Source organism: Marmota flaviventris, chromosome 3, assembly GCF_047511675.1.
Source record: "Marmota flaviventris isolate mMarFla1 chromosome 3, mMarFla1.hap1, whole genome shotgun sequence".
In the NCBI taxonomy this organism is placed as follows: Eukaryota; Metazoa; Chordata; class Mammalia; order Rodentia; family Sciuridae; genus Marmota; species Marmota flaviventris.
Window position 1 is genome coordinate 127978842 of NC_092500.1, and position 20437 is coordinate 127999278.

At 38.5% G+C, this 20437-nt stretch overlaps 1 protein-coding gene across 1 annotated transcript in view; it reads right to left on the minus strand.

Annotated features, from left to right (window-relative positions):
- Positions 1-5436: 5436 nt before the first annotated feature.
- LOC114082178 (C-type lectin domain family 4 member A-like) overlaps positions 5437-20437 on the minus strand; it is a 37058-nt gene continuing 22057 nt past the window's right edge. Inside the window, exons 4-7 of the mRNA XM_071610375.1 lie at positions 19546-19656; positions 10485-10636; positions 8958-9073; positions 5437-7980 (exon numbers count right to left, since the gene is read on the minus strand). Of these exons, the coding sequence (XP_071466476.1) occupies positions 7866-7980; positions 8958-9073; positions 10485-10636; positions 19546-19656 (494 nt within the window). The 3' untranslated portion in view covers positions 5437-7865. The remainder of the gene's footprint in view (positions 7981-8957; positions 9074-10484; positions 10637-19545; positions 19657-20437) is intronic.

Consider the following 20437-nt stretch of genomic DNA (forward strand, 5'->3'; position numbering starts at 1 on the left):
ATCAAAAACATTACCACAGGGGCTGGGTATGTGGCTCAAGCAGTAGCGCGCTCGCCTGGCATGTGTGCGGCCCGGGTTCGATCCTCAGCACCACATACAAACAAAGATGTTGTGTCCGCCGAAAACTAAAAAATAAATATTAAAAAAATTCTCTCTCTCTCTCTCTCTCTCTCTGAAAAAAAAAATAATAATTACCACATACTTAAGAAAGCAGCCTGAATATATGGAAATCTATTATGGATATAATACGCAAATCTATTATGGACATATGGACATTGAACTCACAATATTGTGTTATAAAAAGAAATATACATTTGTTTCCATCCTCAGGTCTTGGCACAGAGTTTCTTACACCTTAAAACTTTCTCAGCCATAAGGGTAATAAAAGCATCATTTTTATAATATTTGGGTTTTTCTCCCCAAATTCCCAAAATAGGTTTGGAACAATACAGATAAGAGTAGACAGTTTTTTTATTCATAACATGCCCCTTTCAGCCATGCCTGACCTTATGCCAATTATGTGATTCTTGATGGTCCTAAGGATAGTTCCAGAATGGGAGGTACTTGCTAGAGGAACCAGTCATGTGAGTAAACAGTGAAACATTCAATCCCACCCAGGGAGGGAAAAGGACTGGAAACCAAGTGCCTCACCAATAGCCAATGACTTAATTAAACAGAGTTCCATAACTGGACCTGCATAAAAAGTGGACTTGAACTCAGCAGAGCACTTGTAATGATGGGATAGTCATAGCTGTAGCACATGATGAAACAGACTTTGAGAAACAGGATAGAAACCCAGAAACTTTCTCCCACAGTCACCTTGAGATAAAATAAATCATAGGGTGAGATGGAGGAAGTGGTTATAAATGTTGCCATTTTTTCCAGTTCCCCTTAGAGATGAAGAAATAAACTTGATGATCAGGTCACCTGACTGTGAAGGAAGCGAAAACATTCTGCTCAGCTCTGTTTAGGACAAGCAAGCTAAAGAGCTCTTGACTTCCTTACCCCTCCCCAATTAACCTTCCCTAATGCTGTTCTCCAAGACATGGGTACAGGCAATGATTTTCCAGGTAGGACCAAAAGCTGGATATTTCCCAAAAGCATGGGAAACAAAAGCAACCCTGACAGTTGGATTATATCAAGCTAAAAAGCTTCTACACAGCAAAGGAAAAAACAACAGAGTTAGGAGATGACCTACACAAAGGGAGAAAATCTTTGCCACCTATTCATCTCACAGATGCTTGTTATCTGAACTATAGAAGAAAATAAAAGAACACTTAACAACAAAAAACCAGTCATCCAAATAAAAATGGGTACATGATCTAAGTACACACTTTTTCAAAAGAAAAATGCAAATGACCAATAAATGTATTTTAAAATGCTCAATATTATTAGCCATCAAGGAAATGCAAACCAAAACTGAAAGGAGATACAATCTCACCCCATTTAGAATGACTATTATTAAAGCAACAAAAATTAACAAATGCTGGTGAGACCATAGAGAAAGGGAAGTCTTATATGCTGATGGTTGAAATGTAAATTGGTATGGCCACTGTGAAAAACAATATGGATATTCCTCAGAAAACTACACATGGAACTATCATAGGATCAATCAACATTACTCCAAGTATATATCCAAAGGAAAGGAAGTCAGCATACAAAAGAGCCAGTTACACTGACTGCATGCATATCTAAGACATGGAATCAGCCTAGGTTACCCATTAACCAACAGATGGAATGAAGAAAATATGGTATATACACAATAGAATATTATTCACTCATTAAAAAGAAAGATGTCTGGGCTGGGGTTGTGGCTCAGTGGTAAAGCGCTTGCCTAGCATGCATGAAACACTGGGTTCGATCCTCAGCACCACATAAAAATAAAATAAAGATATTGTGTACACCTATAACTAAAAAATAAATATTAAAAAAAGAAAGATGTTCTGTCATTTGCAGCCAAAAAAAATGGAACTAGAGGAAATCATGACAAGCAAAATACACCAGACAAGGAAGAAAGTATCTTATTTTCTCTCCTATTAAAAAAAAAAAAAGTATGTGAAAAGGTTAGCTTGAACATAAAATTGTGATTACTAGCAACTGGAAAGTCTGCTGGGGTGGAGAGGGTGGAAGAGGAGGGATGGATATGATCAGTGCAAGCTGATCATATGGGTTTAAGAAAATATCACAGTGAATCTTATTAATAGGCCTAATTAAAGTGTTCATTAAAATTGATATTTTTGAAGAAAATTTAGAATTAAAGGATAAAATAACTGGAAGTATTCAATAGCTGATTTAAAAAAAAAAATAGGCTATGAAACCCAGATAAACCAAGATACCTGAAAGCATAATGAAGACCTTGCAGACACAGTTGCTAAGTTTGAAGGTTCCAGGCCCTGTGCCCTTTGAATATAACCAGTCCTGACATTGACCTGACCTCCCTTAGAGGGTTCTCTCAAGCAGAGGATTGTGAGGGCAACAGCAGCCCAATGTAGAGCCAGAGCCCCAAAGCACATTCTGGACCTGTTCTTGGAGAAAGAGGCTGGTCTCTAGGAAGAGGTATGGGAATACTGCTGCAGGGTACATCCTTGCAACAGAAACCATCTTGCAGGTGGCCAAGTTCCTGCAGCAGCTGCAGCAGTAAACCCTGGGCCTGGGTTCAGAAGGTGTGAACAGGAGAAATGAATGCATATCCCCGAGGTTGCTGCACCAAGGCCAGCCTGAAGCACTTCAGTGAAGCTGAGGATCTGTACTTGCCACATGCCCAGCTTTTGCATTCTGCACCTTCCCCATAAGCAGCAAGAACCCAGAGCTTAGAGACGGAGGGCTGTGACAGCACCTCTCTACACACAGCATCACAATTCTTCCACTTCCTTGAACAATGACTGTGTGACCCAACTTAATGGATCCACCTCTTGGTGAGAATCCAGGCAGAACATAAAACCAAGAATGATGATCCGGAGCCAAATTTGTTTGCAAATGGGGAATTGCTCCCAAAGCCCTGCTGCCTGCCAGAGCAAGTTGCAGTTTATTTGGCAGGGAATGCATGACCTGGTTGAGAGAAGACATCATCACAACATGAGTGGGGACTTTCCTGCACAAGGAAGTCTGACAACATGCTACTTTATACTTTGCATGTTATGGAAATGAGCCTTCAGTTTTTCCCTGCATGGAGATTTTAATATTACAATGAACTGAAGTCCCACTATCTGTCACTAATGCATGCTACTTTAAGACAGATTGGGTAATGCTACTTCTGAAAAACAATTTTTAGAGGATTTGTTATAAAAACAGCTTTATGAATTTGGGAGATTGTATACATCTAGTGTTCTCAGGTTTCTACTGGGAAGACAGCAACATCTTCACTTGTCAGGCTGCCCCTCAGCTAACATCTGCAGCAGAGCTCAGATCTGGAAAGCAGACACTACTCTGTGCCCTTGATTACAATGCATCAATAAAAATATGCTAGAAAAAAATTTTTTTAATGACTGAGGTTTTAGCTCAATGGTAGATCTCTTGCCTAGTATGTGTGAGGCACAGGGTTCAATCCTCAGTACCACATAACGGTAAATAAGATAAAAGTATTGTGTCCATCTACAACTAAAAAAAAATATTTTTAATTAAAAAAAGGATTTTGTCTGCTATTACATGAAGAACTAATAAATGTTTTAGGAGTCAGATATGTTTAACTTGATTTAAACACTACACTATGCATACACATGTTTAAACATTACATAGTACTCCATAATATGCACAATTTAATGATTTATGTATCATTTAAACATAAATTGAATTTAAATTTTTAAAGTGAAAATTTCTGATGGTGGAATGTGATAGACATAATCATCCAAAGTACATGTATGAAGACCTGAATTGGTGTCAACATACAACCAGAGATAGGAAAAACTGTACCACATACATGTAATAAGGATTGTAATGCATTCCCATCATTTATTTAAAAAAATCAAAATTAAAAAAAACAGAAAATTTCTACTTATTTCATCTTTTATGGAACTTGTGATTGTGGCTTTAGGGAGCCAATAAATAATACCCCTCTCTTCCCTTGTCCCTACCCAAATAGATACATGTATATGACATGCGTCTATTATTGACAAAAGCTAGAATGTAGGATTGGCTTAAATTTCCAAACTTGATAAATTTTCAAACATTTTACCCTGTATGAAATTTACCCAGACAGTGTTGGACAACTCTTTGCCACTCCTGCAGAGACACTCAGTTTCTATTTCAATCAGTACTTATTAAGTGAATACTTGGGGCCAGATACTGTTATGTCTGAGGATTCAACAGTGAACAAATCAAAGTCACTGCACTCAAGGAGTTTACATTGTAATTGATAGGGAGAAAACATTTTAAAAATTAGACACCACAGCACACATATTAACGGACAAGATTCACAACCTGTCAATTCCAAATGCTGGCAAGGAAATGTAACAATAGGAACACTTTGATTCATGGCTGGTCAAATGCAAAATGATAGCCACTTTGGAAGAGAGTTCTCAGTATAGTCTTAACACCCAAGTCAACAAGAGTGTTCCTAGGTGTTAACAAAAATGAACAGAAAACATGTCCACACAAAACCCCCCACAAGAGGCCAAATAAAACTTCATTCATAAGTGTCAAACATTTTTGAAATCAACATGTTTAGCCCGCGACCCGCGCCGCCTTCATGAAAGAAGGTTCCAGATGTGAGAAACCACTAGGGAGTTTTCAATTAGAGACATGACTCTAATTACCTTTAAACCAGCTCCAGGAAAACTCCTCCTAGCTCCAGCCTCCAGCCACCTATTGTGGTAGCAAGATTTACTGAAGAGGCTAGGGAGAGAGAGAGAACATGCCAGAGAGTGGACTTTTATTGGGGAACAAAAAATTCTAGGGAAAATCCCATCCAATGAAGATTAAGGGGGGCAGCATCCCAAGGTCAGGGGCGACGATTGGGTCTTCAGGGTAGTGGCCAAACACACCTCTTCACGCACAAACCCTCAGACCTGGAGAAGGGTGGGGAAAGCTCTGACACAGCTGTGCCTAAGCGCCTCTGGCCCAGCCAGAGAGGTAACTCAAATCACGTGCGAGGATGGACTCCCACAAACATGTACTTCAATGGATGAATAAACTGTGGTAGAATATTTTCTGCAATAAAAAGAAATATCAACAGGCCATAAAATAAAATGGAGGAATCTTAAATGCACATTACTAACAGTAAGAGGACTTCAGAAAAAAATCAGTGTAGAATCCAAATTATGACAATCTGTAAAAGACAAAAGCATAACAGTAAATACAAGGAGTTGTCAGGAAGAAAAGGATAGTAACTGAAACAGAGAAATTTTAGGGCACTAATACTATTCTTTATAATACTGTGGTGTGAATACATTCCATTCCTGAGCACATTTCTAAGAAAAAAAATGCAGAGTTACACAGAAAGCCATGTAAAAGAAGAAGCTTTATTCATAATAGATAAGATATTAAAAATAATTCAAAGCTTACCCAACAGCAATTCAGATAAATAGATCATGCTAGAGAACATGTTACAATGAAACACAACTCCATAAAAAAATTGAATCTACCAATGAAAAAATACAAAAAACTTAGGAGAATCCTACAAACATATTGAGATAAGGAAAGTAAAAAGAAAAAACAAACTTTGTTATCTGCTTTATATGGAATTTGAAAAGCAGTAATCAGAACATTGCATTCATACTGTTAGGACAGGGAGCATTGGGAAATGCTAGAAATCTTTATTGTAGATAATCATGGTGGTTACAGGTTTGCATACACTTGACAAAATCATGGAACTATACTCAGAAAGTGTGTGCCTTGTACTTATGAAAACTATACCTCAATAAAATCTAGTCACTAAAAGTAATGTATTTTCTTAATCCATCAGGATTCAATCTGACAAATAATTAGAAATTTATTAGCCTTCACAATAAAACCTCATAGTAGGCTATGCTGTGAAAATAGTCCATTTAGTGACCCACAAAGAACTTAAATAACCAAATTCTTCCCATGGCTTGACTCTGCCATCCATGGTGTTTCTATCATTTGAAGACTACTTCCCCTCATGGTAACAGTATGACTGTCAGTTGTGAACAGGACCTTTCATGTTCATTAAGAGAGGGAGATTCACTCCCTGATTCCTCTGAGAAGAGGAAGAAGCAATTTCTTAGCAGGACTAACAATTCATGCTATTCCTAAACCAATCACTAGTTTGATTGTGTTGTTGACTTGGATTAGTCCATATTGACTCACAGCATCCCAAGTCACATGAGCTTCAAGAAGGAAAGTGTGACTTTAAATAATATTGAGATATTATTTTTGAGGGAGAGAAGGGATGAATAGACAGCAAACATGAACCACAATCCTCAAAGCTGGTTCCTCATTTTAAAAATTCCATTTACAACATTTTTAACTACTCCAAAGCATTTCATCCAAAATTTTATTACACAATATTTCATCAAAAGTTTACACTGAACAATTGCTTTAATACAGCTGAACTGTGCCTCATTATTTCTTCTGTCCTTGAATCATTGAACTCATTCCCAACAAGTGTGCACTACTGATGATTTCCATGTAGGAAAAGAAAGGACTTCTAATCTGTTTTAGTCACCTTTTTTGCAACTGTGACCAAAATACATGAAAAAAGTATTTTAGAAGAGAAAATTTTCATCTGGGGCTCATGCTTTCAAAGGTCTCAGTCCATAGATGGCCAGCTCCCATTGCTCTGGGCCTGAAGTGAAATAGACCATCAGAGCAGAAAGGTGTAGAGGAGAACAGTGGCTCAGGACATGCCCACCAGGAAGCAGAGAGGGAGAAAAAAAAACAGAATCCTCCCACCATAACCAAATACCCACCTCAAAGGTACACTCTCAGTGACTCACCTCTTTCAGCCACACCCTACATGCCTATACTTAAAATTTATTTAGTCCCTATCAGGGGATTAATGCACTGATTGGGTGAAGGCTCTCATATCCCATCATGTCAACTCCAAACTTTCTTTCATTGTCACACACATAAACTTTTGGGAGATACCTCATATCTAATCTTTAACATAATCCATGTTTCATTATTAAAATCATCTGAATAAAATTTACATCCAAAGGGATCTACAGGGTTGTCAGTTGTAGCAAATCTCCGCCTTAAGAAAATTCAGCCAGCTTCAACATTATCATTTCTACAAACTGATAGATGCTTGAAAGTAAAAGTATTCTCCCCAGTACTGAACATTCTACCCAAAATCTTAGTGGCTTAAAACCATAACTGCTGTATTACTTCTTACAATCCTTTTCAGTAATTAGCACTTAGTAGGATGGTTTCTGATTCTATATCACTCTTTAAACACAAACCTCACATAAAACCTGTTCACACACATTGATGTAAAGATGCTCTAGAGAAAAATAAATAAAAGACACAGAAACACACTCATACAACACAAGGTAGAGTGAAGAGAAGAGTTCCAGCATTGGCTACACACAGGATAAGATATTTCACTCCTTTTCTATTACTCTCTTTATTGAGACAGTCAAAGGCATTTTGAGTAAAATGTATCTTTTGAAAATTCTGTACCATCATTATGGTACAGAAATAATATGGAGTAAATTCATTGTACATTAAGTAAAAGTCCCCCACAATTATTGTATTAGGAGCTCTGTAGGAAGCAAACTGATGAATTCCATATGCAACACTAACATTTCCTCAAAAGTGGAATAGTTGACCACATACCTAAAAGTCTATGGAATGTCTTTCATAAAGAAGAACTTATGAGCTAGCTCTAGAATAGTGAATGCTAATCCAAACACATGTCCATTAAAAGTGTTGATTCATATGTAGATCTTCATCATTTCACAAACTGATCATTGACGATCTTTACAAAGTATATCACTCCAGCCCCATTGCAATGATGGAAGACGATGATTTACTATAACACAATGCTCTTCACTATGACTTGGCTCACCTAGATGCCAGAATCTGAAACAGAGAAAAAGGATGAAGTGATTCTTCCAAGACTGCTTTTAAAGGGGATAAAGTTAGTTATGGGGTCAGAAGCTGTGGTGGAATTTTGTGGAATTCAGGGTCAGATATGCCCACACCAACCCTTCCCAATTCTCATGCAGTTTCTCCTCCACCCACACCTCTGGCATTTATTTTGAAAATGGTGCCCTCATCACTCACATTTTCTCATACCTTATTGCACTAAACACTGGGCCATGGGCTCTACTCTAAACATAGGACCTGTTGCCAGGAGACTGTCAATCCATGGGCCTTTCTTATATGATGAAGAGAAGTCACCATGGTCCCATGTGTCAATATATCCTTTTTTCCACATTTTAATGGGATGATTTTGAAATCCGAAGAACTCGTAAAATCTCTAGATCTTCTACTTATTCCTATTTTCTAGGTCAAATAATTTAATTTTTTAGATTCTCAGTTTGCCCATCTAAAAACTGGACCATAGTAACAGCACTATATATTTCACAAAGAAGATATAAGGATCAAAGGTGGAAGTATACTAATGTATTTAAATGTCTTTAAAGATTACATAAATATGAGATATTGTAATCGTATCAAAGAAAGAATTTTTGCTTTATGAGAAATATTAAATCATGATAATCCATAATGATCTTTAAAAACATGAATTTTTATTACAGAGAATCAATAGAGTTTTTAAAAGCAAAGTAGAATCCACCTGGTTCTAAAGAATATTGTTGAGTGACCTTAGCTGAACTATCTATACTCTCCAAACTCAATTTCCTCAGTTCTATAATAGGAAAAATAATGTGTGCCTCCTAGGGTTCTGTGATAATTTAATGAGGTAATAAAATTGATTAACTATGTGTGCAACAGGACAAGAGTGAACTTTTTAAATTTCAGAACTGATGCTGGAACACTCTAAACTTCCTGCATGACCCAGGACCCAGGATTCCTTTATCTAATTCTGTACTCACGTGGCACTTTGGTTGTATGGGGTCTGATCAACCCATTGCCAGTGTCCTTGACCCTCTGGATCTGATAGCCCCATAAAATAAGCAGCGTTTTTATCCATATTCTGAGTCAGGAAATCCTAAAAGAAAAGGAAAAGAAAAGAAGTCATAGACTTTAGATACTCAGCTTGAACTGAGGTTTTTGTTTTTTTTTTTTTTTTAATTTGCCAAATCATGCTAGGTACAGGTGTTAATAAAACAGAATGAACTCCACTCTCATGTGTAAATAAAATTCACCAATAAAAATATTTTTAAAGAATTTTGGTGATTTATTTCTTCTTTCTTGTTTGAATTGTAAAATCTATCAGGTAACATGATAATTTGATACATATACACAGTGTATAATGATAAAATTGGTAGAGTTAACATTTCCATCTTCTTTACATATTTTTAAAGATTTTACTAACAACTAATAATTATACTTATTTAAAGGTACAGTGTGATTTTTCAACTGAACTCTTTATGGTCATACAGAAATGAAAACAAAAGGAGATGGTTCAGGAATGACCAGATGGGGAGGGGACCTCAGAACTGTAGATCTTTGAGCACAACAGGATAAAAGATATCATCTGTGATTTTATTTTTATCTTAATTTTATTAAATATGGAAGCAATTCTTACCTACAATCATAATGAACTCTCATCTCAAATTCAACTTCCCTCTTTTCTTCACTGAGAAAATATTCTTCAAGGTTGCACATGAGAAAATTCTTAAGAAATTAATCAATTTACTTTCATTATATCATGGATTTTTTTTTTCCTTTTGGTACCCAAAATTGAACCCAGGAGTGCTTAACCAATGAGCCACATCCCTACCATTTCTTTTTTTTAATATTTATTTTTTAGTTTTAGATGGACATGATATCTTTATTTTATTTTTATATGGTTCTCAAGATTGAACCCAGGGCCTCACACATGCTAAGCGAGCACTCTACCATTGAGCCAGAACCCCAGTCCCCAAGCACAATTCCCTATATTTCAATTAGGGACAGGGTCTTGATAAATTGCCTAGCAAGCTACATTGTGGAGGATTGCTTTGAACGTGAGATCCTCCTGCCTCAGCCTCCCAAGCCCATGGGATTACAAGCATGTACCACAACAACCAGCATTTCATAAATTCTTAAAATTTCATTCTGATTGCTGATTGTGAGTCTCTTGATTTAACTTTGCCCATTGAAGTTAATTCTCCTTTCTGTTAAGAAGTTGATCATTCAGAAAACAGTTATATATTGAAATAACCAACTTCTATTTTAGGCAGAAACATTTTCATCCTTTCACTAAACCCCCAGGTCTTAAGTGTTGAATGCCACAATATCCCTGGGGGTAGGTTAGTTACACTGAAGAAGATACAAGGTGTGGAATGGGAAGGTTGAGGGAGCCTTTCCTATCTTTCTTCTGGAAAGTCTTCTGCCACAGCATCAATATCCCTTCTTAGCAAAGACAAGTACAAAAGTCAGACAGGTTCATGACTCCATTGTGCCTTAGAAAGTACCTGCTTTTCCTTGCTGTTGATCACCACCAGGTGAGCCTCCATTCTAGAGCAGTTCTCCTGTCTCTCCTTCCAAGATTTTGCATCAGTAGGAAAAAAGTAGCAACTGGAACTAAATGACTTCCAATTCTGCGGGCAACAGCTCCAGACTTTTCCTTTGTAGGCAAGAAGGGCAAGTATGTGTGTTATATGAAAGTGCTTTTTAAATGCTTCTATTATTAAATTTACATACGAAGAGAAACAGCATGAAAGCTGCAGATCCCATATTCACTCAGATAATAAGGAGACCTCTTTCCTCAGGTGCCAAGGAGCCAAGTTGCTTCAAGCAGGCAATAATGTGTCAAGACCCCTTCACCTGCTGAACTGGTATCAGGAAAACAAAAAAACAAACAAACAAAAAAGCAGCTAAAATATTAATGTTTAAATAAAACCTAAACCCCAAAATCTCAAAATAGAAATATCCAGGTTTCAACAAAAAAAAATAATAATCATACCAAGGACCAGGACGTTCTCAATTTTAGTAAAAAAATTATAATCAATAGCTACAAAAAAAAAAAACAAGAAACAAAAATGTTACAATTACTGAGCCGCCCCCTCCCCCTGCGCCGGCATAGTAGAGAGAACTGGGACCAAACACAGAGCAGGCCCAGCAGCCTGCTGAGGGGCAGAGCCGCCCCCCACCCCCCTCGCCTGCCAGGTAGGGGAAGGGTGACCACCGACAGAAAAGGCCCAGTGGCCCAGGGCGGGACAGAGCTTCCAATCACTCCTGCAAGGTAGGCGGGCCTGCGACCCACTGGCAGAAGAGGAGCAGCCGCCTGCTGAGAGGCTGAGCCGCCCCCTCCCCCTGCGCTGGCATAGTAGACGGAACTGGGACCAATCACAGAGCAGGCCCAGCGGCCTGCTGAGGGGCAGAGCCGCCCCCCACCCCCCTCGCCTGCCAGGTAGGGGAAGGGTGACCACTGACAGAAAAGGCCCAGTGGCCCGCGGCGGGACAGAGCTTCCAATCACTCCTGCAAGGTAGGCGGGCCTGCGACCCACTGGCAGAAGAGGAGCAGCCGCCTGCTGAGAGGCTGAGCCGCCCCCTCCCCCTGCGCCGGCATAGTAGAGGGAACTGGGACCAAACACAGAGCGGGCCCAGCGGCCTGCTGAGGGGCAGAGCCGCCCCCCACCCCCCTCGCCTGCCAGGTAGGGGAAGGGTGACCACCGACAGAAAAGGCCCAGTGGCCCGCGGCGGGACAGAGCTTCCAATCACTCCTGCAAGGTAGGCGGGCCTGCGACCCACCGGCAGAAGAGGAGCAGCGGCCTGCTGAGAGGCAGAGCCGCCCCCTCCCCCCCGCGCCTGCAAGGTAATCGGAACTGAGACCACCATCAGAACAGGTCAGACCTGCAACCGAGAGACAGAACAGGCCCAGTGGCCTGAGGAAGGGTAGAGCCGCCCCCCCCCACGCCTGCAAAGTAGGCGAACCTGCGACCCACTGGCAGTACAGCCCCAGAGGCCTGCAGAGGGACAGAGCCGCCGCCCGCGCCTGCAAGGACGGCGGACCTGCTACCGACTGGCAGAGCAGGCCCAGCGGCCTGCCGGCGTGGTAGGCACATTGCCCCAATTGGCGGAGGGGCAGAGCCGCCGCCCGTGCCTGCGAGGGAGACTTTGCAACTATACAAGACCAATATAAATATATAGGGGGAAAATTCAATAGCACAACAGTTTCACCAAGAAGAAAGGAACGCGAACAGTATGAAGAGACAAGGAAAGAAAGGACCACAAGCATTGCAGGTCAACTCAACTTTAGAAGAGGTAATAGCTGCAGCTGATGGAATGTCAGATAAAGAATTCAGGATATACATGCTTCAGATGATCTGGAGTCTCAAGGAAGACATCAGACAGCAAAATCAGACAATGAAAGATCACTTCAACAATGAATTACATAAACAAATCCAAGAAGCAAAAGATCAACTATACAGGGAAATAGAGGTTATAAAAAACAAACAAACAGAAATCCTAGAAATGCAGGAAGCAATAAGCCAACTTAAAAACTCAATTGAGAATACTACCAGCAGAGTAGAACACTTAGAAGACAGAACATCAGACAATGAAGATAAAGTATTTCAACTTGAAAAGAACATAGACAGCTCAGCAAGACTGTTAAGAAACCATGAGCAGAACATCCAAGAAATATGGGATAACATCAAGAGACCAAATTTAAGAGTCATTGGGATACAGGAAGGAACAGAGTTTCAAACCAAAGGAATGAGCAATCTATTCAATGAAATAATTCGAGAAAACTTCCCAGACTTGAAGAATGAGACAGAACCCCAAATCCTAGAAGCCTACAGGACGCCGAATGTGCAAAATCATAAGAGACCCACACCTAGACACATTATAATGAAGATGCCCAACATACAGAACAAGGAGAGAATTTTAAAAGCTACAAGAGAAAGGAAGCAGATCACATTTAGGGGTAAGCCAATCAGGATAACAGCTGATCTTTCAACACAGACTCTGAAAGCTAGAAGATCCTGGAATAACATATTTCAAACACTGAAAGAAAATGGGTTCCAACCAAGAATTGTGTTTCCAGCGAAATTAAGCTTCAGGATGGAAGATGAAATTAAAACCTTCCACGATAAACAAAAGTTAAAAGAATTTGCAGCTAGAAAACCATCTCTTCAAAACATCCTTGGCAAAACATTACAGGAAGAGGAAATGGAAAATAACAATGAAAACCAACAGTGGGAGGTAGGACACTAAAGGGGGGAAAATAATCAAAGTGGAAAACAAACCATGTTTAGTAACATAAATAAACAAATATGGCTGGAAGAACAACCCATATCTCAATAATAACCCTAAATGTTAATGGCTTAAACTCACCAATCAAGACACACAGGCTAGTAGAATGGATCACAAAACAAGACCCAACAATATGCTGCCTACAGGAGATGCATTTGATAGGAAAAGACATACATAGGCTGAAGGTGAAAGGTTGGGAAAAATCATATCACTCATATGGACTTCGGAAACAAGCAGGAGTATCCATACTCATATCAAATAAAATAGATTTTAAGCCAAAGTTAATCAAAAGGGATAAAGAGGGACACTACATACTGCTCAAGGGAACCATACACCAACAAGACATAACAATCATAAATATATATGCCCCAAACAATGGTGCAGCTATGTTCATCAAACAAACTCTTCTCAAGTTCAAGAGTCTAATAGACCACCATACAATAATCATGGGAGACTTCAACACACCTCTCTCACCACTGGACAGATCTTCCAAACAAAAGTTGAATAAGGAAACTATAGAACTCAATAACACAATTAATGACCTAGACTTAATTGACATATATAGAATATACCACCCAACATCAAACAGTTACACTTTTTTCTCAGCAGCACATGGATCCTTCTCAAAAATAGATCATATATTATGTCACAGGGAAACTCTTAGACAATACAAAGGAGTAGAGATAATACCATGCATCCTATCTGATCATAATGGAATGGAACTGAAAATCAACGCTAAAAGAAGGAAGGAAAAAGAATATATCACTTGGAGAATGAACAATAGGTTACTGAATGATCAATGGGTTATAGAAGACATCAAGGAGGAAATTAAAAAATTCTTAGAGATTAATGAAAACACAGACACAACATATCGGAATCTATGGGACACATTGAAAGCAGTCAGTTCTAAGAGGAAAATTCATTGCTTGGAGTTCATTCCTTAAAAAAAGAAAAAACCAACAAATAAATGATCTCATACTTCATCTCAAAATCCTAGAAAAAGAAGAGCAAAACAACAGCAAAAGAAGTAGAAGGCAAGAAATAATTAAAATCAGAGCTGAAATCAATGAAATCGAAACAAAAGAAACAATTGAAAAAATTGACAAAACTAAAAGTTGGTTCTTTGAAAAAATAAACAAAATCGACAGACCCTTAGCCATGCTAGCGAAGAGAAGAAGAGAGAGAACTCAAATCACTAACATACGGGATGAAAGAGGCAATATCACAACAGACACTTCAGAAATACAGAAGATAATCAAAAATTATTTTGAATCCTTATACTCCAATAAATTAGAAGATAGTGAAGGCATAGATAAATTTCTTAAGTCATATGATCTGCCCAGATTGAGTCAGGAGGATATAGACAACCTAAACAGACCAATATCAATTGAGGAAATAGAAGAAACCATCAAAAGACTACCAACTAAGAAAAGCCCAGGACCGGATGGGTATACAGCAGGGTTTTACAAAACCTTTAAAGAGGAACTAATACCAATACTTTTCAAGCTACTTCGGGAAATAGAAAAAGAGGGAGAACTTCCAAATTCATTCTACGAGGCCAACATCACCCTGATACCTAAACCAGACAAAGACACTTCAAAGAAAGAAAACTACAGACCAATATCTCTAATGAACCTAGATGCAAAAATCCTCAATAAAATTCTGGCCACTCGGATACAAAGGCACATCAAAAAAATTGTGCACCATGATCAAGTAGGATTCATCCCTGGGATGCAAGGATGGTTCAATATAAGGAAATCAATAAATGTTATTCACCACATCAATAGACTTAAAAATAAGAACCATATGATCATCTCGATAGATGCGGAAAAAGCATTCGACAAAGTACAGCATCCCTTTATGTTCAAAACTCTAGAAAAACTAGGGATAACAGGAACATACCTCAATATTGTAAAAGCAATCTATGCTAAGCCTCAGGCTAGCATCATTCTGAATGGAGAAAAATTGAAGGCATTCCCTCTAAAATCTGGAACAAGACAGGGATGCCCTCTCTCACCACTTCTGTTCAACATAGTTCTAGAAACACTGGCCAGAGCAATTAGACAGACGAAAGAAATTAAAGGCATCAAAATAGGAAAAGAAGAACTTAAATTATCACTATTTGCAGATGACATGATTCTATACCTAGCAGACCCAAAAGGGTCTACAAAGAAACTATTAGAGCTAATAAATGAATTCAGCAAAGTGGCAGGATATAAAATCAACACGCATAAATCAAAGGCATTCCTGTATATCAGCGACAAATCCTCTGAAATGGAAATGAGGACAACCACTCCATTCACAATATCTTCAAAAAAAATAAAATACTTAGGAATCAACCTAACAAAAGAGGTGAAAGACTTATACAATGAAAACTACAGAACCCTAAAGAGAGAAATAGAAGAAGATCTTAGAAGATGGAAAAATATACCCTGTTCATGGATAGGCAGAACTAACATCATCAAAATGGCGATATTACCAAAAGTTCTCTATAGGTTTAATGCAATGCCAATCAAAATCCCAACGGCATTTCTTGTAGAAATAGAGAAAGCAATCATGAAATTCATATGGAAAAATAAAAGACCCAGAATAGCAAAAACAATGCTAAGCAGGAAGTGTGAATCAGGCGGTATAGCGATACCAGACTTCAAACTATATTACAGAGCAATAGTAACAAAAACAGCATGGTACTGGTACCAAAACAGGCGGGTGGACCAATGGTACAGAATAGAGGACACAGAAACCAATCCACAAAACTACAACTATCTTATATTTGATAAAGGGTCTAAAAGCATGCAATGGAGGAAGGATAGCATCTTCAACAAATGGTGCTGGGAAAACTGGAAATCCATATGCAACAAAATGAAACTGAATCCCTTTCTCTCGCCATGCACAAAAGTTAATTCAAAATGGATCAAGGAGCTTGATATCAAATCAGAGATGCGCCGTCTGATAGAAGAAAAAGTTGGCTACGATCTACAGTCGGTGGGGTCGGGCTCCAAATTCCTCAATAGGACACCCATAGCACAAAAGTTAATAACTAGAATCAACAAATGGGACTTACTCAAACTAAAAAGTTTTTTCTCAGCAAAAGATACAATAAGAGAGGTAAATAGAGAGCCTACAACCTGGGAACAAATCTTTACTCCTCACACTTCAGATAGAGCCCTAATATCCAGAGTATACAAAGAGCTCAAAAAATTAGACAATAAGAGAACAAACAACCCAATCAACAAATGGGCCAAGGACCTGAACAGACACTTCTCAGAGGAGGACATACAGTCAATCAACAAGTACATGAAAAAATGCTCACCATCTCTAGCAGTCAGAGAAATGCAAATCAAAACCACCCTAAGATACCATCTCACTCCAGTTAGATTGGCAGCCATTATGAAGTCAAACAACAACAAGTGCTGGCGAGGATGTGGGGAAAAGGGTACACTTGTACATTGCTGGTGGGACTGCAAATTGGTGCAGCCAATTTGGAAAGCAGTATGGACATTTCTTGGAAAGCTGGGAATGGAGCCACCATTTGACCCAGCTATTCCCCTTCTCGGTCTATTCCCTAAAGACCTAAAAAGAGCATGCTACAGGGACACTGCTACATCGATGTTCATAGCAGCACAATTCACAATAGCTAGACTGTGGAACCAACCTAGATTCCCTTCAATGGATGAATGGATAAAAAAAATGTGGCATTTATACACAATGGAGTATTACTCTGCATTAAAAAATGACAAAATCATAGAATTTACAGGGAAATGGATGGCATTAGAGCAGATTATGCTAAGTGAAGCTAGCCAATCCCTAAAAAACAAATGTCAAATGTCTTCTTTGATATAAGGAGAGTAGCTAAGAACAGAGTAGGGTCGAAGAGCATGAGAAGAAGATTAACATTAAACAGGGATGAGAGGTGGGAGGGAAAGGGAGAGAGAAGGGAAAATGCATGGAAATGGAAGGAGACCCTCAGAGGTATACAAAAGTACATACAAGAGGAAGTGAGGGGAAGGGGAAAAATAATACAAGGGGGACAAACGAATGTCAGTAAAGGGGGCAGAGAGAGAAGAGGGGAGGGGAGGGGAGGGGAGGGGAGGGGAGGGGAGGGGAGGGGAGGGGGGATAGTAGAGGATAGGAAAGACAGCAGAATACAACAGACACTAGTATGGCAATATGTAAATCAATGGATGTGTAACTGATGTGATTCTGCAATCTGTATATGGGGTAAAAATGGGAGCTCATAACCCACTTGAATCAAATTGTGAAATATGATATATCAAGAACTATGTAATGTTTTGAACAGCCAACAATAAAAAATTAAAAAAAAAAATGTTACAATTATCTGACAAAGATTTTAAAGCAACAATGATAAAAAATGCTTCAACAAGAAGATACAAACAATCTTGAAACAAAGGAAAAGCCCTAAGTAACTTAGAGAAGCCCTGTGTCAAATTTTAAAAAAATAAAACAAAAGAAGCAGGGGAGATGGAATGTGGCTCAGGGGTTTGGCAGCCCAAAGTTCAACCTCTGGTACCCAACACAAACCACATTCCACCAAAGGAATGCTGACTCATACTGGCAATGAGTGGGTGGGGGAGAGCATAGGAGTAATGAAGGAACTTTAGTTAGGACAAAGGGGGGGGGGGAGGAAAGGGGCAGCGGGGTAGGAATGATGGTGGAATGAGTTAGACATCATTACCCTAAATACAAAAATGGTGAGAAAATACTTTATATGCAATCAGTGACTTGAAAAATTGTGCTCTCTCGGTGTAGTATGAAACGAATTGCATTCTGCCATCATGCATAACAAACTATGATGAATAAATAATTTAATTAAAAAAGAAAAAAAACAAAAAAGTAGACTCAACAAAAAACAGAAGATGTAAAAAATGGAAATTTTATCACTGAAAAATATAATAACATTTTAAAAGGTTAGCAGACATTCTTCGGCCTCCATCTGCCACTCCTTCCTGAGTCTTCAGGAAGTTACCCAGATCAAATTTTGGACTTATCAAGCCCCCACATTTCCATGAGTCAAGTTCTTAAAATAAATATCCATGTTCATATTTCTTTTGTTCCTCTGGAGAGTGCTAACATAATACACCACCCTAATAAATGGGAGCATGACTCCTCCATCATAAAACATTAGCTGCACGTAGCAACCTCCTTATGAACTGTATAGTGTGGGAATAGGAGAGGGAAAAGTAGCTTCACAATGAGAAACCTGACAAACACCACCTCAGGTGATCAAGTTCAGCATCAATAGTCAACATTCACTTTGATAATATATACTCTGGAACTAATGTGATGAATAGCATTTTATATCTGTGACCTTCCTTCCAAAAACAAATAATCCACCTATAATCAGAAGAAAAACTTCAAATTTTAACACAGAGACAACTAATAATATACAGAATGGTATTCCCCTAAATTGTCAGAGTCATCTAACAAGAAAGATCTGAAGAAATATCAAGGCAAAGAGGAAACTAAAGAGATATGACAAACAAATGGAATGTGGAGGACTGCACAGGATTACAGTATAGAAAAACAATGAGTTAAAAATTGGGAAAATCAAGAATGTTGGGCTAAGGAAATGGCTCAGTGATAGAGATGTGCCTAGCCTGTGTGAAAAACTGATTTCAATTCCTAGTACCAAAGGGAAGAAAATCATGAATATTGGTTCATTTGTTGTAACAAATGTCCTTACTTAGGAATAGGATAATAATAATGGGCACTGTGTGCACAAGGTAGGCCTAAAATACAATCTTTTAACGTTATCTGCTCAATTTTTGTCAATTTAAAAATGTTTTAAAACACCCTATTTAAAGGTTAAAAAATTCACATTCACAATAATATATTCATCTTCATTTTTATCAATTTTTTTGACATGTGAGAAAAACACTAGCCTTGCAGAAACCTCAGAAAGAAGAACAGTCTAAAGAAATACAGTAACAATATATCCTTTTTCCAAATCCAGCTTCACATGAACAACTTTAAATATCCATATAAGAATGTGAGATTCTGGGCTGGGGCTATAGCTCAGTGGTACAACACCTGCCTCATATATGTGAGGCACGGGGTTTGATCATCCAGCACCACATAGAAATAAATAAATGAATAATAAATAAAGAATGTTAGATTCTACGATTCTACGCTTGTAGCTTAGAATGACCAGGAGACTCCACTACTTAGTGTGTTCTACCTGGAAATCATAAAGACTGATTTGGGACTCTTACATACTACAATCAGCAACTGAATTCTAGGCACATGAAATTTTACCTTCCATGGTTGAATTGATTCTTACACACTTCAAATTTGTGTGAATCATTTCTTTTATAAATCTTTTATAATTTTTGTCTTCAAGCAGCTGAGAATTTTTTTGAAAGAAACCTGGAAAATAGAATAAAACCGATCAATTTTTGGTAGCATTAGATCATTGCTGTTTACATTGCTTTCTTGCATTCTATGGACAAAATCTACACATGTCCAATTACCCAATTGGACAGAGCCTGACAGAAAAAGTTTCCCCATGACCCCTCAGTCAATGGAATCCTAATTCTACTGCTTTGGAAATATTAGGTACCCCCAGGAATAGCTGAAAGAGGAGGAGTTGGAAGAAGATGTGAAAGTTCCATCATAATGGGATCTGAAGGATGTTATCCATAGTCTCCTTCCAGAGGTAACCCAAGATGCAAACAAAGGCTAAATTTTGTGGGATGGGAGTGGAAGTTATTTAAGGAAATACACAACCTGGGACTTTGAGGGAAGGAAGAAATTGCTAATTTTAACCAATTCTGGGTGATCTTAAATATTGATCAAGAGAACATTGCTCTTCATCTCTTTTGTGTGTCTCTCCCAATTTAGAACTCACTCATCCCCACCTCTAGAAATTGGATTTTCTAAAATGCAGTAGTATCTCAGTATCACAGCACTTGCCTAGAAAATACAAGGCCCTGGGTTAATAAACACTACTGCAAGAAATTAAATTTCCTGTTTTCCTATAATCCCCTATTTATTCCTTGACCCACTTCATTCAGGTTTGGCTTCCATCATTTCATTAAAATCATCCTTGAAATGGATCATCAGTAATTTTCTAGGACCATTTATTAGTCATTTTCTAATGGCCTTCTTGCAATCTTTAACCCAGGTCTTCCACCTTAGCTCTTAGTAC